Below are 26,836 nucleotides of genomic sequence, written 5' to 3'. Positions count from 1 at the left end.
GAAGGGGATGACAGAGGATGAGATGGTTGGATGGAATCACTGACTTGATGGACATGGGTTTGAGCAGGCTCTGGGAGTTGATGATGAACAGGGAAGCCTGGTGTGCTGCAGTCCATGGGGTCACAGAGAGTCAGACATGACTAACCGAGTGAACTAAAGTGAACTGAGTAATAATCTTTTAGACAGAAGAGGAAAGAATGTTTGAGTATTTTCTTATTTTTATACAATAAACACAAAAGGATAAACTAGAAACTGAAGAAATTTGGTTACTTTCGGAGTTGTGGAAAACAAGTGAACCTTTTTTGAGACTTGTATAGTTTTGAGTTTTGAGGCATGTTAATTTTGTGCATTTTTTAAAAATAAAATCAACAAGGATGTGATTGGGTAAAACAAACAAAAAAGTAAATGAACCTAACTGTATTTGATATTGATAATACAGGAAAAATTAACTCAGATAACTAATATAGTACTCTGTGTTCTCAGTGGGATATATTTTAAGGCTAAACATTTTTCAGCCATTGTATCGCTGTGGTAATTTTGTGAGTTTTTACTGTTAAAGGGAATAAAAATATGGAACGGGGGAAAACTCCATGGTTATAGAGGTAACAATATAAACTAATGATTTAAATGTATATATATTTTAGCATTTATTAACTTTGCCTACTATAAAATTCTAGAAGCAGTGACAGAACAGTAGCAGTGACCACCCTTATGCAAATCCCTACAACAAGTAGGCTTCCTTGCTAGCTCAGTTGGCTGAGAATCTGCCTGCAAGGCAGGAGACCCCTGTTTGGTTCTGGTCGGGAAGATCCACTGGAGAGGAAACAGGCTACTCAGTCCAGTAGCCAAGAACTTCAGTTCTTGGCCTTCCCTTGTGGCTCAGCTGGTAAAGAATCTGCCTGCAATGTGGGAGACTGGGTTTGATCCCTGAGTTGGGAAGATCCTCTGGAGAAGGGAAGGGCTACCCACTCCAGTATTCTGGCCTGGAGAATTCCATGGATTATGTAGTCGCAAAGAGTCAGGCACAACTAAGTGACTTTTACTTTCACCACAAGTAGCAAATATAGGACATTTGGCATATTGGTTGATTCCAAGTCAGGGAGAGGAAAAGTAGAAAGCAGACAAGGAACATTTTTATATGCAAAAAAAAAAAAAAAAAAAGGAAGTCCTCAAGATACATCAAAAGTATATAAGGACCAGTATGAAGTACTTTCCATTGGCCAGATTTGGAATCATTTGTGCATTAAAATGAGTAATTAAGTCCTAAATAACATATTAGATAATAAGAAACAATCTTTTCTTTTTCATTGTGATAAAATGAAACAAAAGCAAAAAAGGTGTGGGGGTCACAGAAGAGAAGGCATTTCTTTTTTTTCTTTTTTAAGAATGCTACAGAAAAGTAGAGAATGAATAGTGAACTTGAAAAAATTACTGGTTTGTAACCACTAGTATACCAGTTGGTTCTGGCAGAGATTACCGATTGATACAAAAACAATTAAGCAAATACAGGATTGTTGGGAAAGAGGATAATTATCATACATTAAAGTATTACTCCATAGATTACTAATTACAAAGGAGAACAGATAATTCTACAATGGAAATATTTGTTGGATAACCACCTTAAAGCTGGTGATCTACATTATTAATGCTGGGGTGAACTCATATGATACATTAAGGACGCATACCATCTGTGTACTGTTCCTGTCAAAAATGATTAACCTGAACTGAAATCTTAATGGAGCTAATCCAGACTTTAGGACAATACTACAAGATAAATGACATCTTAAGGTTTATTTTTTCTTAAAAAAGAAAAACAGGGAAAAAGACTAGGGAGACATGACAGTCAAATACAATATGGAACCCTAGATTGCAACCTGAGGTTGGGGAAGAAAAAGCTGTAAAGGAGATAAGGGGGAGAGTTGGGGACAATATTGTTTGCGTTAATATTTTTGAAAGGGATGATGGCAATATAGTTATGTATCATAATGTTGTTGTTGTTTATTACTCAGAGTTAAAGCTTCATGGTATCTACAGGTTTCAAATCCTTCACCCATAAATAACTTGTGTGTGTGAGTGTGTATGTAAATCAAATGAAACAAAATGTCAGTAGTTGAATCCATAGAGGTAAAATTTTGTGAAAGTACATTGTATTCTTCATTCAACTTTTCTATAGATTGAAATTTTTAAAAATAAAGTAACTGGAGAATAATAAAAAGCAAGGGCAAGAACTGTACACTGTCAGTAGTGCTCTAAGACTTCCCTTCCCTTCCCTTCCCTTTCATTATATCATTTTCTGACCTAATAGGATATTTGTCATTAAATGATATCAATGTATGTTAGAGCTCTTCATATTATTATATAAAGTGCTATATCAGTGTTAGTTGTTGTTAATACATATCAAACATAGATGGGAAATGGAGATGGAGAAGGAGAAGATAACAAAAACTATCATCTTGGCCTTTAAAATTTTTGTTGAATTAGTGACCAACATTTTCCATATTGACAGTCTCCTAATTGAGACAACCTACACAGATATTCTTAGATCGATCCTAAGAGCAGCATTCTTAGATTGATCCTAAGAGCAGCTCTCTCTCTTGGTAAATAATAGCATTATATGTTACCTATCAGTGTAGAAGAATACTTAACAAAGGAGTGAATACAAGGAAGCTGGAATCAGTTGGTTCTGGTGATTCACGTGTCTCCCATATGTAAAATATACTCACCCCTGACCAAGACTTCCAAAAGTCTTACTATATATAGTATCATCTCAAAAATCATGCTCTTGTTATCTAACTCAGTTTAGATACAAATGAAGTTCCTTGGGTGTAGTCCCTTTGGTATAGTTTCTCTGGATCTGTAGACCTTTAAAAGTGAAAAGACAAATTACTTGCCCATACACACCCAACATACAGTGTTAGAACAGGCATAGGATAACCACTGTAAACACTCCTGTTTGAAATGGAGAAATCGGGTGCACACAGGGATCACTGATACATAGCAATTCTGAAATCCACCTGGGCAAGTATTGAAAGTTATTTGATTAGATCTTAAGGAATAATTCTTTATGGCTCTTGAATCTGCCCTTTAGGCTCGAAGTTCCGCTGTAATTTATCCTTTTTTCCTATTTTTCTTTTTTTTTAATTCAGATATAATTTGCATTCTATAAAATTTACTTTTTAAAGTATAAAATTCAGTGGTTTTTAATATACTCATTCACAAAAGTTTTTTGACCATTACCACTATCTGATTGTAGAATATATTCTTCATCCTTAAAAAACCCGTTATTAGATTAGCACTCATTCCTCATCATTCTCCTACTCTTCTCCAGGCTCTGACAACCACTAATCTAATAAGATTTCTATCTTTCTAGATTTGCCTGTTTTAAACATTTCATATAAATGCAGTTGTACTATGCACAACCTTCATTAACATGCTTTTGAGGTTCATTTTTCTGGTAACATGTCTTTGTTTCCTTTTATGACTGAATAATACTCTATTGTATAAATATACTACATTTTATTTATATATTCACCAGCTGATGTTCATTGGGTTGTTTCTACTTTTTGGTTGCTATGAATAATGCTGCTGTGAACATTCATACACATTTTTGACCGAACGTGTTGTCAGTTTTCTTGGTTATATACCTGGGGGTGGAATTTGCTGGGTCATGGTAATCATTTGTTTACATTTTTTAATGTGTTATCAAGGGCTTCCCTCGTAGCTCAATTGGTAAAGAATCTGCCTGCAACACAGGAGACCTGGGTTCGATCCCTGGGTCGGGAAGATACCCTGGAGAAGAAAATGACAACCCACTCCAGTATTCTTGCCTGGAAAATCCCATGGACAGAGGACCTGGTGGGCTACAGTCCATGGGATTGCAACACGACTTAGTGACTAAACCCCCACCACCAATGTGTTATCAAAGTGTATTTTCCAAAAGACTGCACCATTTTGCATTCCCACCCGTGGTGTATGAGGACTCAAATATCTTCACATCCTCAGTTGCTCTTGTTATCTGCATTTATTATAATTCTTCTAGGTGTGAAGTAATATCTCATTCTGGTTTTGATTTGCATTCCCCTAAAGACTAATGTGCTTTAGGGAAATGTGTCTTGTCATGTGCTTACTGGTCATTAGTAAATATCTTATTTGGAGAAATGCCTGCTCAAATCATTTTCTCTTTATTTGGGCTTTTGGTTTTTTTTTTTTGTTTTTTTTTTTGTTTCTTTATTGTTGGGTTATAAAAGTTCTTTATATACTTGGAGAGTAGGCCCTTAACAGACATGTGATATGTAAATATTTACTCCTGTTCTGTGGAGTGTATTCACTTATTGATAATTTCCTTTGAAGTACATAAGTTTTAAATCTAATCAAGTTGTTTATACCTGTTTTTCCTTTCATTGCTTGTGTTTTAGTGTCAGATCTAAGGAGTCACTGATTTAATCTAAGGTCTTTATACTTATGTTTATAAGTAAATTTATGTTTATGTTTTCTTTCAGATTTTTATAGTTTTAGGTCCTGTATTTAGATCATTAATCTGTTTTGGGGTTAATTATGAGGTAGAGGTCCAGCTTCATTATTTTGCATATAAATATACAGTTGTCCTAAGCAAAATTTATTGAAAAGACAATTATTTTCTTCCTTGAATTTTCTTGGTACTCTTAACAAAAATAGATTAAGATATGTGTTCTTCCCATGAGTGCTGAGATTGTGTCTATTTTGTTCATTTTGAATTCCTGGAAAACAGCTTACTTCCTGGCATATAATAAGTTCTCAGGGATTTTGTGGAATGAATTATTGTTGTAGATCTACTTTGTTTCTTTTAGGAAAATAGCTTGGAAGAAGGCAAGCCTGGGAGGAGGGAATGAAAGAAGGGAAAAAAAAATTTTTTTTTTAATAAATTAAGGGTTTATCTTGGGGCTCAGTTCTGCTCTGTTGATCTATATGTCTGTCCTTATGCCATTAACACCTAGGCTTGATTATTACACTTTTTAATAAGTTTTGATATCAGGAATTGCTAATCTTCTAATTTAGTTCTTTTTCAAGATTGTTTTGGCTATTCTGGATTCCTTGCATTTCAATATGCATTTTAGAATCAGCTTGTCAGTTTCTAAAAAAATGCCAGCTAGGACTTTGATGGAGATTGTGTTAAATTTGTTGATCAATTTGGGGAATATTATCATGTTAACAATATTAAATCTTCCAGTTCATGAACACAGGATGTATTTCTGTTTATTTAGGTTGTCTTTATGCTTTGTCAGCCTTATTTTTCTTCTTTGTAATGTGTTGTAAATGGAATTATTTTCCTAATTATTTTGTTTTGGAATTGCTTAGTGCCTTTGTATAGAAGTAAAATTGATTTTTGTATATTGACATGGCATCCTGTAACCTTGCTGAACTTAACTAGTTCTAAAATTTTGTGTGTGTGGATTCCTTAGAAATTCCTATATACAGCATTGCATTATCTATAAAGAGAGTTTTACTTCTAATTTTTCAATCCAAATGGCCTTTACCTCCTTTTCTTGCCTAATTGCACTGGCTAGAACCTCCAGCACATGTTGAATAGAAATGGTGAGGGTATATGTCCTTTTCTTGTTCTGATATTTTTAGGGAAACTTTCAGTGTTTCACCATTAAATATAATGTTATCTGTAGATTTTTCATAGATGCCCTTTCTTAGATTGAGGCAATTTCCTTCTGTTTCTAGTTTGTTCAGTGCTTTTATCATGAAAAGGTTATAACGTGCTTTTCTGCATCTGTGGAGATTACTGTGTGTCTTTTGTCCTTTCTTAATATGTTATATTGCATTGCTGGACTGGCTTTTATATGTTAAACTAACCTTGCATCTTGAGGATAAATCCCACTTGGTGTTGATGTATAATCCTTTTTATTGTGTGTTGCTAGGTTCTGTTTGATCGGAGAGTTGACCCTCAAACATGTGGTAAACAGAGTCTGACCCTTTGTACAGCCAAAAATTCATGTATGACTTACTGTCAGCCCTTTGAATTTGCAGTTCCACATCCACTGAGATTCAACCAACCACAAATTGTGTAGTACTGTAGTATTTGCTGTTGAAAAAAAATCCATATATACGGATTCTTTACCAGCTGAGCTACGAGGAAAGCCCCAACAACGTAGCTCAAAACCATGTTGCTTCAGGGTCAGCTGGATTTTTTGTCTATTCATAATGGATAGTTTTCATTTGATTTGGTAGTTTTCTTTTTGTGTGGGTTCTTTGTCTGGTTTTGGTATCAGGCTAACGCTGCCCTCATAGGATGGGTTGGGAAGTGTTCTTTCCTCATCTCTTTTTTTGGAGTTTGTGAAGGATTAGTTTTAATTCTTCTTTAAATGTCTAATAGAATTCACCAGTAAATCTTATCTGTTCCTGGGCTTTTACTTCTGACAAGAGTTCGGCTACTAATTCAGTCTCTTTACTTTTATGTCTCTTCAAGTTTTTTATTACTTCTTGAGTGAGTTTGATAGTTTTTGTCTTTCTAGGAATTTGGCCTTTTCATCTAGGGTATCTCATTTGTTGATGTGTAGCTTTTTTTTCTGTAGTATTTCTTTATTACTTTTTGTGTTTCTTTAATGTTAAGGTAATATCTCTTCCTTCATTTCTAATTTTACAAACTTAAATCTTTATTTTTATTCTTGGTCAGTGTTTTAAATCTCAAAAGAATCAAGTTTTGGTTTTATTCATCTTCTCTTTATCTTACCTTGTCTTGCCTTTCCCTTCTCCTTTTTAATATTTTCTGCTCTAACTTTTTATTTATTTCTTCCTCTATGCTTCCTTTAATTTTCAAATCATTTTCTGTTAAGGAGGACTAGGTTGAGGTGAATTTTTTTATTATATATGTTTATTGCTGTAAGCTGCTCTCTAATCACTGTTTAGCTTCATCACATACCTTTTGGTATGTTGTTTTTCTTTTCAGTCATTTGGGAGTTGATTGGTGTTGAGCATCTTTTTCCATATTCGGTCATTCTACTGTTTGCAGGACACTTCAGTTCCTCTCCTTGTGAGCCCCCTCAGTGCCACTCACAGTACAACTTTCTCCAGAGTGAGTGATGAGAGAGCAAGAGGACAGAATAGAAGGGGGTGATAGTGAACATCAGTGTTTAGAGTATCCAGGATAGAAGCCATATCTCTTATAACCTAATCTTGGAAGTGACGTACACTTTTGCAGTATATTATTTTAATCTCACATTTCACCCTTCATACAAAGTGGAAGGGACTATGCAACACTGGAGACCAGGAGGTAGAAGTGAGAATCATTAAGGACCATCTTGAAACTGGCTACCACAAAGAACTTGTTAAATTCTTGAATTTGCTAAATTTGAAATATAAAGAGACGGGGCAAAAATAAATTATTTCTGTCTTTTTGGGGGCATACCATTTCCGTGTGGCAAAATATTTTCTCTTCTAACCCAGTGTTTACTAGTTGCCTGACTTTTGAAACTATTTGAGCATGTATCCCTGACCAAGATCTCTAGTTAATTCATTTTTTTGTAATTGTGACCACTTGTGCAAGGAATCTAGAAGGCTCACTAACTAATTAGCAACTGAGGAGCATTTTCTATATCTCTTTATCTTTTTAAATCTTATTTGTTTTTTGCTGTTTGCCAAGTCTTTTGGTTTACACATAGATGTATTCCCAATATAAACAAGCAAAAACTGAATAGATGAATAACTGAGCTCTAAATTCAACTCTATAAAGTGTAGCTCTAGTCATATGATATGAATGTGATTGTATTCCTGTCCCTTTTTTATAAATTTAATCATTTTGAATTTACAAAGTGACATTAGCCAGTAAATTAAGGTCAGTTAACCAAAATACATAGAAGTAAATCCAGTATCTCCTTTTAACACATAATGCAAAGCAAGATTAGGTTTGAAAAATTACGGAGAAACAGTTTGCTGAACACCTCCAAGGATTCCTGAAGGAAGTCATCAAGAAATAGTATTAATTATGAATTCTTCTGTGTAACAGAAATCTCGCTTTGATATAAATCAGTTTAGTTAGGTTACATATGCTAATACTGTCTATTCTGGATCAGAATATATCACATGGGCTTAGAAATTATGTCCTTTGTATTTTCCATGCTAGTTAATAATTTACATATTAACCTAGTTAGTATTTTTACTTAGTTGACATTTTATGATTTAAATAAAATATAACTGCTCAGCCTGAATCTTTCTGTTTCTCTTGTTATGTTCACTGAAATCTAAGTTAACAGTGTAGTTAATATCAATTATTAAAATGCCAAGTATAAGAACTCAGTATTTTATCTACAATCTCATACAATCTTAAAATATCCTGTGAGCAAGCCCTATTGTGGTTTCCAAAGTTCTGTTGTTTCCATTTTATGAACAGAGAAACTAAAATACGGAGGGGTGTGTAACTAGCCTAAATTTATAAAGATGGCTAAGATTTCAATCTGTCAGTCTTTTTTCATTAAAATTTAGTTGATGTACAATATTATTTTAGTTTCAGGTATACTGTGGGATGATTTGACATACATGATGAAATGATCGCCACAATAAATTTAGTAACAGTCTGTCCTCATACAGTTATTTCAATTTCATGGACCATATACCTTGTATTATATATTCTTACTTATATGTGGAACTTAAGAAACAAAACAAAGTAAAACAGACTCATAGTTACAGAGAACAAATAAGTGGTTGCCAGAGGAGAGGAGGGTGTTGGGGGATGAATAAGTGAAGAGGGGGAGATTAAGAGGTACATACCTCCAGTTTTAAAATAAATAAGCCATGGGGATATAATATATACAACTGACCCTTGAACAACGTGGGAGTTCGGAGCACTGACCCTCTGTGTAGTCAAAACTCTTAACTTTATAGTGGGCCCTTCGTATTTGGGGTTCCACATCTACAGATTGAACCAACTATGGACTGTGTAGTACTGTAGTATATATTTATTGAAAAAAAATTCATGTCTATGTGCACTTCTACAGTTCAAACACTTGTTGTTCAAGGGTCAAGTGTATAGGTAAGTCTTTCTTTTTAGTACTCTAGCACAGCTAGTGCCTCTCTTCCCCACTGGGTTCTAAACAAAGAATAAATATGAGGATTAAATACTACTTTTTTTTATAGGCCCATAATCCCTCCTCAGATGTTTTTTTCAGAATTCAAAATTGTTTTGAAAGAGCTAATATTAAGGAGATGTTTATTGTGTAACATCTCTAGCAGATCCAAAAAAGTACCCAGTGATCAAATATATTGATACTTCTGCAAGACCGTAAAGAGATTGATGTTGGTTTAGATTGCATTTTGCTATTCAGATATGCTGGTGGTCATGGTGGAAGTTGTTTGTTGCCTTTTCTCACCTTTATAAAAATAGTTGCTGGTTGGAGGATTTGCCTTCAGATCTCTTAGGCACTCCAACTAAGACAACATAAACCTTCAGTCAAACAGCTCGGGGTCAAGGCACATCTGTTCACACAACACTGATTTGTCTGCAGAAGAGTTGAGGTGGTAATGTGCCGGAGCCTGCCGGCAAACGAACTGGTCGAGAACGCAATTACCAGAATACCTAGGAAAAAATAAGACTCAGAAAAAGAAAGATGGGGTTGAGAGGGACGGAGTCTGCTTGCGTCTGACTCCGCCAACTTTATTGAAGAATACCACGCCTATATATACGCTAACAGGAGTTACTAAGAATAGATCGAGGGTTTGCATACGTGCAGAGCTACAGATGTTTTAAATTCCCACACTCAAGATCAGTAAAGCATTAATTACCCTAGCGCCCAACATGATTAAGATCAATAGAACATTAGATAGAAAGCAGGCTTCATCAGTAGAACATCATCTAGATGGAAAACAGGTTTCGAGCATGATGAGTTTATCAGCACCAGGAAAACAGGCAAAAGGTCACCGGGGTGTTTTTTCCCTGAAGGAGATAAATGCCAGTCTATACTTTAACAAGAAGGGGTGGCAGGACAAAGAGAGACCCTCTGTTCTCTCTTAGGGCCGTAAGGGGCCTGTACGTTCAGGCCGGCTCCCTGCAGTAATGAGCAGAGAATTAATATCTCTAGAAGTAGGCCCACTTCTGAAGAGGAAGTACAGAGCCTAACCAGATACACTTAGTCATCCTTCCCATTTCACCAGTCATTCTACCTCTGAAGGAGCAGGGTAAATAAAAGGATTGGGGTGAAACCAGTAGTGTGTCTGTGGAAAAACCACCACCACTACCACCCAATATCAGAACTCTTCTTTACTTTATTATATACTGTATTTATAAATTTATTTATTCCACACTTCTTACTATAAAATCATTTAGTTGTATTTCTTGTACAGTTTTCAAGCAGAGTTGTATATGACTACTTACCTTTATTTTGGTTATAGCTGATCAACATGTTTTGGGATCAAGGACTCATTAAGACTCTCGATAATGGTATTGCTGTTTCTATAGGGGAATCTTAGTAGATGAGTGCTGAAATATTTAGGAGTGAAATGCCATAATTTTGCAATTTACTTTTCAATAGTTCTACAAACCAGAAAGTAAAAAGAAGGTGAATGTGGTAGCATACTGACAATTCTTGAATCTTGGTTGAGGCTGGCTGTCTGTGTCATTGTAGTATTAATTTTTTCTTTATGATTGAAATTTCTTGATATGAAAAGTTGAGAAAGAAAAAATCCTTGATAACATTCAGGCTCTATACAAAGTGCATATTTGACAAGATTAATGGTAATAAACAGTTAACAGAGTTTAGATGTTTTCTTTAATAGTTAATGTGTGTACCTACTCTACTGTATTAAAAATTGCTTGATTACTTATATATACAATTTATGTTCACATACTAAGTTTTAATATCTTTTAGAATTCATTTTAATTAAAACTAAAAATAAGCTGTCGCCTTTTATGTCTAGTTCTTTATATCTTAATTTGGGACCAAAAATGTTTGTTTTCAAGAAATAGTTAAATGAGCCAAGTTTGGAGTTGATATATTCTCATAATACTAATTAAATCTACAAGGCTTTTGTTGCTAAGTTCCAGATACCATTCGCAATTATGGACTTCCTCTGAGACTTCTGAAATCATTAATTTGTAGTTAAAATAAATTTAAACATTGGTATTTTGTATTCTCTTTTTAATTTTTATTATATTTATTTCTTCCCTAGATCTTCCTCAGAACTGTGATCCTAACATTCCCCTAGTTGCTCAGGAATTAATGAAAAAGATGATACGTCAGTTTGCAATTGAGTATATTTCAAAAAGTGGTAAAATTCAAGAGAATAGAAATGGTTCAATTGGACCAAGTCTGATATGTAAAAGTATCCAAATGAATCAAGCAGAAAACTCCCTTCAGGAAGAGCAGGAAGGCCCCTTAGACCTCACTGTGAATCGAATGCAAGAACAAAATACTCAGCAAGGTAAGATTTGTGTGTGTGTATGTGATGTATGATTTTATGTTTTAATATTCTTAAGTATATATATGTATATATAACCATATATTCACAGAGAAATTTAAAAGTAATATTAGTTGAAATTAGTCTGTAACATGGACTAGAGAGAAATGCTACATTAGAACTTTTGTATTACATTTGACTTTGTTTATAAAAGGAGAAGTGAAAGTTTCTCTACCCTCTTTTCACAATAAAGTGTATGGTGAGAGAATCCTAACAAGCAACCTAAAAGAAAAGTATACAAATAAAAAGATGTATATGATAAAAATGTATTTTTATAAGGTACAGCTGAGAATGTTCATTAAGCCCTTTTGCTGTTCAGTTTTTTACACTTAGGTCAAAAATAAAAAATTGATGGATAATAGTCAGTTGTTTATGATGTCACTAGGGAAAGAGAAAAGTTAATACCTTGATAAACATAATGTAAATAATTATATAGAGAGATTCATTTTTCATAAGCATGAATGATGAAGCTGTGCTGATCTTATCTGATCATTATTTAAAGGAAGAATTGTGATTCTCAGAGGAAAAGAAGGAAGAGCCTTAAAGTGGTTGTGGAGGATGCCAAATAAGTGTTTGCCTAGAGAAGAGAGAACAGGTAGCTTTTGTTAATACAAATTAGGGATAGTGTTATCAGGCCTCGAAACCAGAAAAATGTTAGCATTAAGTTTGATTGCAGAAGGCAGTGTGGTGTTCGAGGCTCTAGGGAAAAGTACATTACTCAGTGTCTAAAGAAGATCGTCTTTTCAGTGTGTAAAACAGATTAAAATTGACAGACGCTGAAATATGGAAATACTTTTTTTGCTTCCTTAATTTTAGGTTGTATGAGTTTATTTTTGCAGAAAGATATGAGAAATTTGAGATAATAAGAGGTTGGTTATAAGAGAAAGAAATGTTGAAGATGATTTTAATAGAAGGCTTAAGGGCAAAGTACATCAATACATTGAGTTTTGAAAGTTAGAAAGTATGGGAATTTTAGTATTGCCACTTATTTGTGTTACATTACAATGTTTCCCCTTCTCTTAAATCTTTCTCCTTTGTGGAAAGCAGTTCAGTGTTCTAAACAGACTTAAACATAGGCTTTGGTATCTAAACAGACTTAAACATAGGCTTTGTGGTTGAAATCCCTGCTCTGCTACTTAAATTATACGAAGTGTTAACTTTCTGTCGGTTTTAATTTCCTCATTTGTTACTTGGCAATAATATAACAAACTGATTGGAGCAATATGAAAGTTAAATATAAACTAACCACCTCATAAAAGATATTCAAACATTAGTCCCTCTGTACTCCTTGCTCCATACTACCACAGAAGAGAAGCCTTGGAAGTCTCTAAAATTTATATCGTCATTCCACTAAAGTAGGACTGAATTTTCTCTGAATGGCCCGATGAGTAGAATTAGAATCACTACCTAGAATTTAGGTGGAAATAGATTTTAGATCCATATAAGAAAGAATATTTCTAAGGATCAGACTTTTTTTTTTAAGGGGGAACGAGGAAAATGTTTCCCTGCTTGCCTTATCATTAGTGGCATTCAGAAGCATCAGCTGATTGGTTGGAATAGACGACATTCTAAAAGTAAATTTCTAGTTCTTATATTCTGTGATTCTATGAATTCAAGTGATAAGGCAGGTCCAAGTATATATAGAAAATAATTAACGTAGTTACTAGTGAACTTTTTTGATATTCTAGTTATTTGAACATTCTGAGGTTGAAGGGATTAATGATCGATATAAATCTGTAAATAGTCTTCTCAATTATAATTTTGAGGGATGACTTATGATATGAGATTTCAGTGTTCTTACCCCCATACCCAGTTGTGTCTGGCTCTTTGCGACCCCGTGGACTGTAGCCCACCAGGCTCCTCCATCCATCGGATTCTCCAGGCAAGAATACTGGAGTGGGTTGCCATTTCCTCCTCCAGGGGATCTTCCCAATCCAGGGATCGAACTCAGGTCTCCCGCATTGCAGGCAGACGCTTTAACCTCTGAGCCACCAGGGAAGCCCTCAGTGTTCTTGAGGACAAAATCACATAGTTTAGTGTGGCTTATAGTGTAGCGAGCAAGGGAGAGAATCATAGCAGGTGAGACTAAAAAAATATAAGGATAAGATTATGAGAAAAACATATAAGAAATATTAACGATTTTGACTTTTCTTACAACCATGGAAAGCTGCTACATTACTTTCAACAGAGTAATAAAATTAGATCCTCTTTTATAAAACTATTCTGCTGTGGTAGAAATTGGTAAGCTCTAACTTTGCCTACTTGCATACCAGTTTTTTTTAATAGAGACGTAACCTCTGATGCATTTGTGTGTGCATACACGTGTGTGTGTATGTATACACACCAGTAATTTATATGTACTAATATTTTCACAAATTAATATTTTTTAAGGTTGAAATAAAGATATTATAAACAATTTTTAAATGTCTTGCTAATCATGGCAACTTCACCCCCAGTGTCACACAGTGTAGACACTGGAGTGTTTCATTAGTAATAATACAAGGTATAAATCCTTACTTCATATGGTTTCTTAAGACCTAAAAAAATGTTTGGACTGACTTCACTGTCCATACCTTATGATATAATTAATAAAATGGTCATATTAGTAGTAGCAGGATTAGTTCTGCCTTTGTTTGTCTATTATTTGCTAGTACTTAACTTTTTTTACATTATTCTTACTCTGTAATTTTGCAACAATACACATTTGGTCATTTTGTGAGTTATTTTATTCAAATTAGATGCTGTAGTCTGTAAATCCAATAATAATGTAGCCATAAAAAAAATGTGGATAATTTGTGGATTGTGTGACCTATACATCTGTAAAATTATTATCTCATGGTTTTACAGGTAACTTAAAGCAGTAGATAATTCTTCTCTTTTAAAGACTATTTTATAAAAAAGAAAAGAAATATTACTGTCATCTTGATTCAAAATGGGGCACAGATAGCAAAAGAAAGAAAAATTGCCGATTAGTCTTATTTACAAATGTAGGTACAAAAAATTCTAACATTAGCAAATTGAATATAATGAAGTATAAAAACATTATAAATAATGACTAGGGAAACACAAATAATTCTGCATTTGAAACACTTTTTGTTTCCGACATTACAAAAAAATGAAAACTATAGCATCCTAATAAATACAGAAAATATTTACAAAATCTGGCATTTATCATAAAAATTGCTTATAACACCAAGAATAGATGAGCACATCTCCTACCAGTGACATCATAATGAAATGATTTAAAGTAATAGACATGACAAAAACGCATACTATCAAAAATAAACAAAATTGACAAACCATTAGCAAGACTCATTAAGAAACAAAGAGAGAAGAACCAAATTAACAAAATAAGAAATGAAAAGGGTGAGATCACAACAGACAACACTGAAATACAAAGGATCATAAGAGACTACTACCAGCAGCTCTATGCCAATAAAATGGACAACTTGGATGAAATGGACAAATTCTTAGAAAAGTATAACTTTCCAAAACTGAACCAGGAAGAAATAGAAGATCTTAACAGAGCCATCACAAGCAAGGAAATCGAAACTGTAATCAGAAATCTTCCAGCAAACAAAAGCCCAGGACCAGATGGCTTCACAGCTGAATTCTACCAAAAATTTAGAGAAGAGCTAACACCTATCTTACTCAAACTCTTCCAGAAAATTGCAGAAGAAGGTAAACTTCCAAACTCATTCTATGAGGCCACCATCACCCTAATTCCAAAACCAGACAAAGATGCCACAAAAAAAGAAAACTACAGGCCAATATCACTGATGAACATAGATGCAAAAATCCTTAACAAAATTCTAGCAAACAGAATCCAACAACATATTAAAAAAATCATACACCATGACCAAGTGGGCTTTATCCCAGGAATGCAAGGATTCTTTAATATCCGCAAATCGATCAACGTAATACACCACATTAACAAATTGAAAGATAAAAAACATATGATTATCTCAATAGATGCAGAGAAAGCCTTTGACAAAATTCAACACTCATTTATGATTAAAACTCTCCAGAAAGCAGGAATAGAAGGAACATACCTCAACATAATAAAAGCTATATATGACAAACCCACAGCAAGCATCACCCTCAATGGTGAAAAATTGAAAGCATTTCCTCTGAAATCAGGAACAAGACAAGGATGCCCACTCTCACCACTACTATTCAACATAGTGTTGGAAGTTTTGGCCACAGCAATCAGAGCAGAAAAAGACATAAAAGGAATCCAGATAGGAAAAGAAGAAGTGAAACTCTCGCTGTTTGCAGATGACATGATCCTCTACATAGAAAACCCTAAAGACTCTACCAGAAAATTACTAGAGCTAATTAATGAATATAGTAAAGTTGCAGGATATAAAATTAACACACAGAAATCCCTTGCATTCCTATACACTAACAATGAAAAAACAGAAAGAGAAATTAAGGAAACAATACCATTCACCATTGCAACAAAAAGAATAAAATACTTAGGAGTATATCTACCTAAAGAAACAAAAGACCTATACATAGAAAACTATAAAACACTGATGAAAGAAATCAAAGAGGACACAAACAGTTGGAGAAACATACCGTGTTCATGGATTGGAAGAATCAATATTGTCAAAATGGCTATTCTACCCAAAGCAATCTATAGATTCAATGCAATCCCTATCAAGCTACCAACGGTATTTTTCACAGAACTAGAACAAATAATTTCACAATTTGTATGGAAATACAATTTTCAACGTTTTATGAGAGGTCTTGACTCATGTAATGTGAAGAGAAAAAAAGAAATACGAAAGTAAGCAGTAATAATTAATAGGTTATAAGAAAAGAATGAGTAGAATGTGGTTGTTTACAAACAGTATAATTGTGTATACAGAAAATATGAAAGAATATCTATATAAAGTTTTCAAACTGGTGAAAAAGTTTGGAAAATGTACTATTCACAAGATTAGCATGTATTATAATATCCAATTAGAAAATCCAGCTTATAAAAAATCTCTTCTACAGTAGCAACAAAAGCAGGAAAGATATTACAACACCTAAGAATGAAACTAATAAACTGTGACCTTTGGAGAACATTATAAAATTTTATTGAAGGATATACAAGAAGATTCCCAAAATGAGTAGTTATATTTTAAATGAATGGGAAAACTCTAAAAAAGATAGTAGTTGATCTTTAATATACTTAAAATTTGAGCTTCAGGTCTTCCCTGGTGGCTCAGTGGTAAAGAATCCACCTGCCAGTGCTAGAGACGAAGGTTCAATCCCTGGTCCGGGAAGATCCCACATGCTGAGGAGCAGCTAAGCCCATGCGCTACAACTGCTGTCTGTGGTCTAGAGCCTGGGACCACAGTTGTTGAGCCCATGCGCCCTAGCGCTGTGCTCTGCAACAAGAGAAGCCTGCTCACTGCAATGAAGATAGCTCCCACTTGCTGCAACTAGAGAAAAGCCAACGTGAAGCAACAAAGACCAAGCACAGCCAAAAATAAACAATTTTTTAAAAAATTCAGCATTAGTCCAGTCAAAATTCTGATAGGGTTTATTGTGGAAAATGACTTTCTAATCATAAAATTTATGTGCAAAACTTAAAAGAGCCAAGGATTACTAAGACAATGTGTTGAGGGACTTCTGTAAAACATATCAAAACTTAGTAAAATAATTCAAACGGAGTCCTGTAGCCCTTATTTAAATCACTGGTACCGATTAGCAAGCCCAGAAATTCTCCAAGCATTAGTGGAGTCTTGGTGTAAGAGTGAGGGATGTCATTAAACAGTTCCAAGGCAATTGGTTATCTGCATGGAGGGGGGGATAAATGGATCCCTACCTTATATCACTCACAAAAGTAATTTCATTTGGGTTAAAGGGCTAAATGTTACAAGCAAAACTAAAAGAAAAGATAAAAGATTATATCTTAATGAACTTAAAGAAGAATTTCCTAAGATGCAGAAATAACAATCCATAAAATAATTGTGTAAATTTGACTGCACTAAAATGTAAAACTTAAGTATTGTCAAATTAATTATGAATAGTGAAAATTCAAATCTCAAATTTGGAGACAGCATTTACAACTGATGTAACTAATGACTATTCAATTAAACAAACCTGTAGCCAATGAGGAAAACATGATACCGTAGAAAAATAGACAAAGTAGTTATCAGAAGATAACAGAATACCCAAATAAAGTAAAAGATGCACAAAAGAATATCCTGCCCATCTTTCAATGGTGATTCAACCTCTGATTGACAATAAGTTAACTTGCAAAAAATCTTTGACAGCTCCGATAGCTAAGCTCATATCTCTGAAATATCCACCCCTCATTTTGCATTTTTTTTTCATCTGCAACAGCATTTTGCTCAATAGTTCTATAAATATTTGTAGAAATCATTGTATCTCCAAGACTTCTCTTTTCCATGCTAACCTTTAGGGTGTTGGGTTTTCTTTTCCATCTGCAGCAATATGACAGAATTTATTCCTTTTACTTTTTATTAGTGCTGCAAATATTTGTTGAAACTATTTTGTCTGTCTAAACCTCTTATTTACCAAGCAAATCTTTATAGATTCTCTAATTGTTCCTCATAAATCGGTTTTCGTACTTTTCATTTCCTTGTCTTCTCTTTGAAAAACCCTCAACTGACTTAAAATATTGTTACCATGAGAGAAACATTCCTATTTACCTCCTCCATGTACTTTCTAACCAAGTATTTCAAATATTAGAGAGATTTTTTTGTGCACTTTCATGTCTACAGATTTGTAGAAATACTTTGAGCCTCAGAAACTGGGACAAAATAAGTTATGCATTTTTTTTTTCCTGGCGCAGTAAATTTAAAACCAGATAAGAAATAACATTAGCATACCAAAAAAAATTTTTTTTCTATTCTAATCTAGACCCAAAGTAAAAGCTTCTTTGAATTCCAAAGTACAAGAAGAAATTGCAGTTTACGAACTTTATCATTATTGTGACAACCTTGAAGAATTTACCAGTTCTGTATATGTACAGAACAAGATCAAGTGTGGGCAGAGATGAACCAGCAGCTCTTTGTTGACCCTGTTGGTGTTGTTTTCTACCTTGAGGCTTGAGTGAATATTCTGGTAGAATTTTCATTGTAAATTTCTCACTTCATTGCAGTTGTTTCTGTGTGTATCTCCCCACTTTGGGAGCAGGAACCTGTCTATTCACTTCTGCATCCCCAGTGTGTGTATATGACATACTGGATTTACCAGATTAAAAATCTTCACTATTCTCAAATACTGTTGAAAGATAAACTATGAATTGTTACTTGCTCATTGGATTTATGATATTTTAACGGTGAAATTTCTTATTTTAAACTTTTTGGGTGGAAGTTATCCTGCAGTATCTTTAAACAACATATGGAACTTAGTGTCATGAAGAACATTAATTATTGCAGTAATCTATATAATGACTGGACATTTTTCGAATTATTTTCACTACTGCTAGCTGCCAACAGATTAAGTTAAAAAAAAAATTTAAAGAAGTTATTTCACATTTCTATTAGTAGGCTAAACTTTGGAAATGTCTCCTAGTTAAATAAAATTTTTTTAATAAATTATAAATGAGAATATAAACTAGGCTTCAAGTGAATATTTGAGAGGTTGCATTGAATGAGCTATATAAATTTCAGTGATATGTTTAAATTGTCATTAAGTATCCTTTGGCAGTGGTGCTGCCACCTCCTCTAATCTGGTTTCTTGGCTGAGATTAAGGTAGGGGACATTGTCAGCTGAGATGTTAAATTATAATTAAAAGGGCAGTGTATCATTTTATGATACTATATATTTTAAATTACTCTGTTTATAAATGAAGTCTGTTACTCTGTTAGGAAAATACTTAATAGTTTTTAAGTTCAGTTCAGAAGATATTTCTGTATGTACTAATGAATGCAATAAAATATCCATCTTGTTTTTCTGTAATAAACTTTTGTTTTCCAAGGCTAAAGACGTGGAAGAAAATGTTATGTTCCATGCTTGAGAAGATACCATAAAACATATCTAGATGATCCATATCCCTTCTGATCTCATCTTCTCTGACTCTAGGGATATAGGAAACAGGTGATATTTAAAAATTCTGAATCAAGTCATACCACTCATTTGCTTAAAACTCTTTAATGGCTTTGAATTGTTCTTAGGACAAAGTCTAAAATCCTGAACTCACCAAGATCCAGACCCTGCCTACCTATTCACTCTCATCTTGCACCTTTCTTTAGTCTTCAAATTGAAATTCTCTGTTTCTTGAATGTCATATACTTTAGCCTCAAAACATTTGTACATACTCTTGCCTTTCAGTAGAAACCACTCCCTACTTCTACCAATTTTTTCTAAATAAATCTTGGTTTTTCTTCAGGTCTCCTTTTAAACATCACTTCTCTAAGAAAAACTTCCTCTATACCTCCTAAATTGGATGCACACAGACATACACGGGTTCTTATTAATTATCACTGAAATTGAGGTTAGGTATCTTATATTTTCCCATAGCATCCTGTATTCTATAGCCTCATCAACTGAATTAACTTGTCTAACGCAAAATAGCACCATCTTATTTTGTATTTTCTGTTTGTCCCATTTAAGTTTTTTTGTTCCTTTGTTGTTTCCCTTTAGATTGTGTTTTTCTCTTCTTTGGCTCTTCTCCCTTTGCTGATTCTGAAGTAGTACACTCTGCCGCTGTCCTGTTAGCGGTTGCCCTTGTTGTTGTGTTAGTTGGTCAATTGCGTCCGACTCTTTCCAGTCCGGTGGAGTGGAGCCTGCCGGCGGGCTCCTCTGTGCATGGAATTCTCCAGGCAAGAATATTGGAGTGGATAGCCATTCCTTTCTCCAAGGGATCTTCCTATAAATTTTTTAATGCTTAGTTAACTCAACAGTTTATTTAAGGAATATTTTAACTTATTACCTGTCCTGACACAATAGCCATTTCATCAGTTCTTTAGTTCTCTTTTAAAGACATCCCAATGAAAACATTGTAACTATTTGTTTTATATACTCAATTTTTGTTTAGATTTACAAACATGATTATCTTTTTCCTTAGAGCATTATTCATTCTTGTAGCTTGAATTTTCTTCTGGAATCAGAGTCTTTTAATAAAGATCTCTGGTAGTAAACTCTTTTGGATTTTTCTCTTTTTTTAGTGTCTTTCTCTTTTTCTTAAAATAATGTTGTTCTTAAAAGAGATTTTCTTCTTCTAGGTACACGAGTCTAGGCTGACAATTACTATTTTCTTAGCACAGCTACTACATCTGTGTCTTGGCTTCTATTTTTGTATAATTTCACAACAAATAGTCTTTTCTTTGTAGGTAATCTTCATACACTTTTTGTATCTACTTTTAGCACCTATCTCTCACTTTCTGTTTTGTTTATGCTGTTTTGCAGGTTGTCCTGGATATGTTTGGGTATAGATCTCTTATTCATTCTGCTTGGAAGTCATAAAACTGAGGACAAATTTCTTTTCTCAATTTTGGTTTTCCAGCCATTATCTTTTTCAATATTTTGCATTTCCCACTTTATCTCTTGTCAAAATTTTTTGAGGCATATTTTGGATATCCTCTCATTCTATCCTTCTTATCTCTTCTCTTTCGTATCTTCCACCTCTTTGTCTCTTTGTGTTAATTTAGATTAGTTAATTTGGAACTGTCTCTAGATTCACTGATTCTCTCTTGAGCTATTCTAATCACTGTTTAAACTTTTGTCTTGAGTTTCTAATTTGTTATTATTTTTTCATTTCCAGAAGTTATTTGTTACTTTTTTTGAAATATGCCTGTCAGCGTGCCCCTAATTTTACAAAAAGAATCAATAAGCAAGATACCAAGGGTGCCTTGAGAGGATTATTTTAGGTAAGGTGGTCAGGTAAACCTCCCTGAAGAAGTGAGTTTGAACAGAGAATTGAATAATGAGAAGTCGTCCTCCACATGAAGATCTGAAGGCAGGGCATTCCAGACAGAAGAAGTATCAAAAACAGAGACAAAAATATCAGAAATCAAAGAAGGCAGGAGCAAATCAGGTATGTTTGAGGAATTGTATGAAGATTTTCTCAGTCACTTAAAAATCAGGAGACTAGTCAAAGCTTGTTCCATAAAATCAGATTATAGTGTCAAGAAATATAAATTGTTACCATATATTTAACTTGGGCAAACTCCGAGAGATGGTGAGGACAGGGAGACCTGGCATGCTGCAGTCCATGGGGTCGCAGAGTCAGAGATGACTGGGTGACTGAGGAACAACAGCAGTATATTTAAATTGGATTTTTCTTTTTTTCTATTTTGTAAAGAATATCACATAAAACCATGCACTCTAAATTTAGAACTTCCAAATGTTACTATATAACCATCACTTGACTACCCTAATTAGCTATATGAAGTATAAAAAGAAAAAGAAGTCAGTTTTTCAATAGCTGTTAAATTTTTCCTGAATATTTTTTAAGTTTGGTATAAAGTTGGTCACTATCACCACGTGGTTTCCAAGTGACAGTTCATTGAGTTTTTGTTTTCTTTATAATTTTTTCATGTATTTTCCCTGCAAATACAGCTTTAATAAGATGTACCTTAACATAACTCTGAAGTTATCAGTATGCCAAAATGGGATTCAAAATATCCCCTTAAATAAAGCAAATTTGGTATTTATTCTACATTTAAGTTTTTCTATTATTATCAGTTAAATCTTCCTTTCTATTACTGGAAGAATAAAATTTGTTTTCTTCTCATAGTTTACATGGTTTTGCTAAGATCTTGTACCTGTCTACCCTTCTGGACTTAGTCCTTTTCCTCTCTTCCTGGCTTAGTTCTGTGTATTTCTGACACATGCTCAGCTCATTTCACTTTTGAACGTTTACTTTTGCCAGTTGCTTTTCCTGGATTGTTCTGCCTTTAAATCTTCTTGTTTCTCTGGCTTGTCCCCTTCATCATTTATATCTCAACTAGAATGTCACCTTAACAATAAGAGAGTGATAAATTCCAGTGTATAAAAATAACTTTGGGTGATAAAGAAGAAAGCACTATTAGAAAAATCCAAAGAGAAATAGTAGTCTCTGAAAAAATATTTATGATTTATATTGTAAAATAAAGGGCTACTAATCCAATGCAGTAGCTGAGTGCCGAAAGCAAGCCTCCTGATAGGTGAGTGAGCATTGTTTACTGTCAGTTCATACAGGACGCTTCAGAGGTTTCTAAACATGGGAAGACACACTTATAAACTCATAGGAAATACAGTCATATGTGGTTCACACCTATCAGACTAATAAGAATTCAAGGTGAACAACATCATCTTTCTCATGAGGCTGCGAGAAACCGGCGAACTCATGCATTCCTAAGGGAATACAAACTAGTACAATCCTTATGGAGGGGAATTGGCAATGCATTTAACTCTTTGACCCAGCAGTCTCATTTCAAGGAATTGAGCTTATAATTATATAAATATCAGTGGTACATATTCAAAGTTAATTCATCAGGGATATATTATTTGTAATACCAAGGAATTATAAGTAACCCAAATGGATAACTAAATTATTGTACATCCATGCAGTGGAAAACTTGAGTATTTGGAAAAAGGGTGTGAGAAAGATCCCTTTATAGTGACATTTTCAGGTTTAATTGTTAGGAGATAAGAGCAAGATACAGAACTGTGTGTGTGTATACATATATTTTATATACACAGATATATATATACACATATATATGTATTGTTTTGTATAAACAAAGAAGGAAAGATAAAACCTATAAGGGAACGAAGTAAATGAGATGGAGAGGGCTGAATAGAAGTGTTGTGGATGGACCTTTATATAGCTTTATATAAATGCTCAGCAAATCTCAAAGATTTTTAATTTTTAAAAATTAAAGCAATCCCTAAAATATGAAAAGGAAAGTAACAAATGAGCATAGTTGCATCAGGTTTTTAACGGTAATGTATTAACACTGAGAAAAGGATTCTGTCAGGTGACTTTACCCAGTATTTTGACTGTACATTTTTGGTGGACTGTGTTTTAAACACAAATGAGTACTTCAAAGAAATCCTAAACTTCTTTTAGTAATGTTAGTAATGATATTGCCATTGTGTGTTATTTTGGATCTATAGGATAAATCAAATATATAATTATGTTAACACTGTTTTAGGAAGCCAAAATTTTCAGGGTAAGAGTAGAAACAAACAAATTTAAGAATCAAAGAACTAAAAACCCTGTGAATTGCATACATGTAAATTGAAAAGGGCTTCCCTGGTGGTTCAGACAGTAGAGTCCACCTGCAATGCAGGATACCCGGGTTCGATCCTTGGGTCAAGAAGATCACCTGGAGAATCCGATGGTCAGAGGACCCTGGCGGGCTACAGTCCATGGGGTTGCACAGATGAGACACAACTGAGTGACTGATACACAGATTGGAAATGTCACTGCAAACTCATGGTTTTATTTTTATTTCAGAAATCTGTACTTTTTAATGTATATTTATGAACATTTCAATACTGAAATAATTGCATGACAGTTCAGTGACACTGAACTCTTAGGCCTAGATTGTGGTCTCTAAACATTATTTTCCCTTAAAGTAGACCTTCTTGGAATCCAGGTCTGGATCAGAATATGTATAAGATGATCCTGGAACATCTTGTGCCAACAAGCAAGAATGTACCAAAGACCAATTTGTCAACTAAATACAGGAGGCAATGTTAAGGGTTCCCTATTGGCCAGATAGGAGAACATTTAAGCCTCAAGAGGAAGAACATTTTCAACTGAAACATGTTGAATGTTTTAAAATCCATTAGATCTTGATAATGATAATGATTCCTCAAAGTCATTAGTCTACACAGAGGAATGTAGCATACCAGCTTATTACTTTGAAAATGAACAGTTTCAGGAAAGAGTTTAGCATTTATTTTGCTTTTCTTTTACAAATTGTATTTCAGGACAACCAAGTTGCCTTCTTTTGAGAAAGATTCTTAAGAATTTCAGTTAATAAATATGAAGGCATAATAATATTATTAGTTCCCAACTCCTAATAAGAAAACCGAATAAAAAATATCATCAGAGATAAAACTATTAGAGGAAAGATTACTTCGGGAACTTTACAGTGGAGGGGTCAAGCTATTGTCATCAGAATACACTGATCACTTAAGCATAATTGGAAATACACTTAATACATCACTTGTGAAGTATTCTTGACAGAAGCGTCGAACATGACTCTAAGCAATTTTTTAGGTCAGTGGTTCTCAATGGAACTCTTTCTAGAATACAGCAGGTCAAAACTAATAATAATATATCATTTGCCCTTTTCAATCTCATTTTCTCCCAGTATGTAGTAGAGTAGGTAGTAGAGTCAGTCAGAGGCTGATTGATGTATGATTTCTGAACACATTGAATATAGAAGCATATATGAGAATTCAACTGTATTCTATGAAGCATTCATTTAAAATTCATTTGAAAGATTTACAAAATTATTTTTTAAACCTCTCACTTTAAGTCTAAAAAGGTTTTTTCATTAAAATGTTATTATAAATATTAGCATTTATGGTTATCAATTACAAATATTTTAAAACATCTCAGTTTAACTTATGAATGTTAAGAAATAAAACGTTTTTTAACCAAAGCAAAGGTTCTTTGAGATCCACAGTAATTTTTAACACTAAAGAGATTGTGAGATCCAAAAGTTTCAGAACCATTTGCTTTAGAATTAACTTCATTTGTCAGAATTATTAAGAAATAAGCTGAAAACAAATGACAATATAGAAAAGGAGAAAGAACAAACCATAATGCAAGATATTCTTTAGTAGAACTGATGGCCTGGCTTCTAAAAGTCAGTATCATTATTTTTAAAAATGAGGGAAAGGGCTGCTATAAATTTTAAGAGAAATAGCATCAAGCATAACACAGCTCCTACTTTGAACATACCGATTGTAAAAAAAACACTTTGGATTGCCTAGAGGATGTTCAATACAAACTTAAGTATAAGGTAATAGTAAGGAATTGTTATGTATGAAAATGTTCATATGTTTAAAGGTGCTTGGGAATATAGAAACGATGTGACACCTGGAATTAACTTTAAAATACTTAAGTAGATAGTATAAATAGAGCAAGCATAGCAAAAATCTAGGTAATTGTATAAAGAGTGGACAGAAGGATTCATTCTATATTTTGCATGGTTAAAGTGTATCAGTGAAATTTCTTTTTTGAAAAAGAGCAAATATTCTCTAGACTTTGAAACCTAATCATTTATTCAAACATGGTAACCTCTTCCTACCTACCATTGTTGTTCTTTCCTATTACTGTGTTTTATTTTCGTTATAGGCCTTATCATCTTGTGAAATTATTTTTTAATTAATTTAATTGGAGGGTAATTGCAATATTATTTTATTGATTTATCTTTTCTTTGTCTGCTCTACTAGAATGTAAATTCTGTGAGAGCAGGAACATTTTCTGTTTTACTCCCTACTGTTTCCTTTGTGCCATTTAGAAAACTGATTGGCAATAAATAAATAAATATTAATAAAATGAATGAATTGTAAAGCTATGCACTGATCTTTTCATCCACCCAGAGTTTCTGGGGAAAAAATACTCATATTTACATACTCTTACTCTCACTCTCTCCTCCCAGAGCTTATTCCCTCAAATCATTCATTATATAATCCTCTGTAACTTGTGTTTTTAAAATATTTTAAAACATCAGTATGTTTCAGCTGAGTAGTATTCTGTTTCGTGGAAGGATTACATTATACTTACCTTCAGATATACATGCTTAAGCTGAAATTGTGCACTGAGTCTTAATTTTACTTAGGACATACTCCTAGAAGTGAAATTGCTACTTAAAAGATAAAGCTGTTAGAAGTCAAGATAGTGGAGGTAGGTGTAAGTTAGTGACCAGAGGAGATACGATGGGGAGGGCTTCAGGTTGATAGTGGTGATCTAGTTGCTATTTACAGCGAAATGTTCAAAATTCATTAGACTGTGTACTTATGTTCATTCTTGTTGTGAATGTAATATTTCAGTAAAAAGATTTTTTTAAACTCCTAGATCACCTTTGGATGAGTATGATAAGAACTAGCAAATCTAAAGTTTTCCAATATAAAGTTTTGCTTTCCAATCTAAAGCAAATCTAAAGTTGTAATAAGTATACATCCCACATATAAGTTTGGTTGAAGGTTAAACTTACAGAGTACACAGTCTAATAGTTGCTATAAACAAAGAGTATGTTTTACAAAATATTTTTCAAGGTGTTGACTTGAAGCCTTTTGACTTTAGTTTGGTACTTAAAGGAATAACTGAAGCAAGAAAAAAGAACTGCGATGAAATTCTAAAATGGCATAGGGTGGAAGTGCTGAAACCTTGTTTAATTTTACCAGTAATATTTCCTAATTAAGGTTAGTATTATTATTTTTTATATCCTAAATATATTGCAAGTGCTTTTTTCTGATTTATTTTGTCCCT

The 26,836-nt window shown here is 33.6% G+C and overlaps 1 protein-coding gene across 18 annotated transcripts in view; it reads left to right on the top strand.

Annotated features, from left to right (window-relative positions):
- Nucleotides 1-26,836, top strand: part of LCORL (ligand dependent nuclear receptor corepressor like) — a 167,866-nt gene that overhangs the window by 99,300 nt on the left and 41,730 nt on the right. For 11 of the 18 annotated variants that reach the window (XM_065907523.1, XM_065907511.1, XM_065907522.1 and 8 more), the window contains one exon: nucleotides 11,143-11,394. In XM_065907523.1, the coding sequence (XP_065763595.1) occupies nucleotides 11,143-11,394 (252 nt within the window). Of the gene's footprint in view, nucleotides 1-11,142; nucleotides 11,395-19,375; nucleotides 20,078-21,160; nucleotides 21,434-26,650; nucleotides 26,770-26,836 lie in introns of those variants that run through there. The other 7 variants (XR_010659431.1, XR_010659432.1, XM_065907519.1 and 4 more) reach the window with 7 other exon arrangements.

Source organism: Muntiacus reevesi, chromosome 16, assembly GCF_963930625.1.
Source record: "Muntiacus reevesi chromosome 16, mMunRee1.1, whole genome shotgun sequence".
NCBI classification, from domain to species: domain Eukaryota; kingdom Metazoa; phylum Chordata; class Mammalia; order Artiodactyla; family Cervidae; genus Muntiacus; species Muntiacus reevesi.
This window is presented reverse-complemented; position numbering and strand designations above follow the sequence as displayed.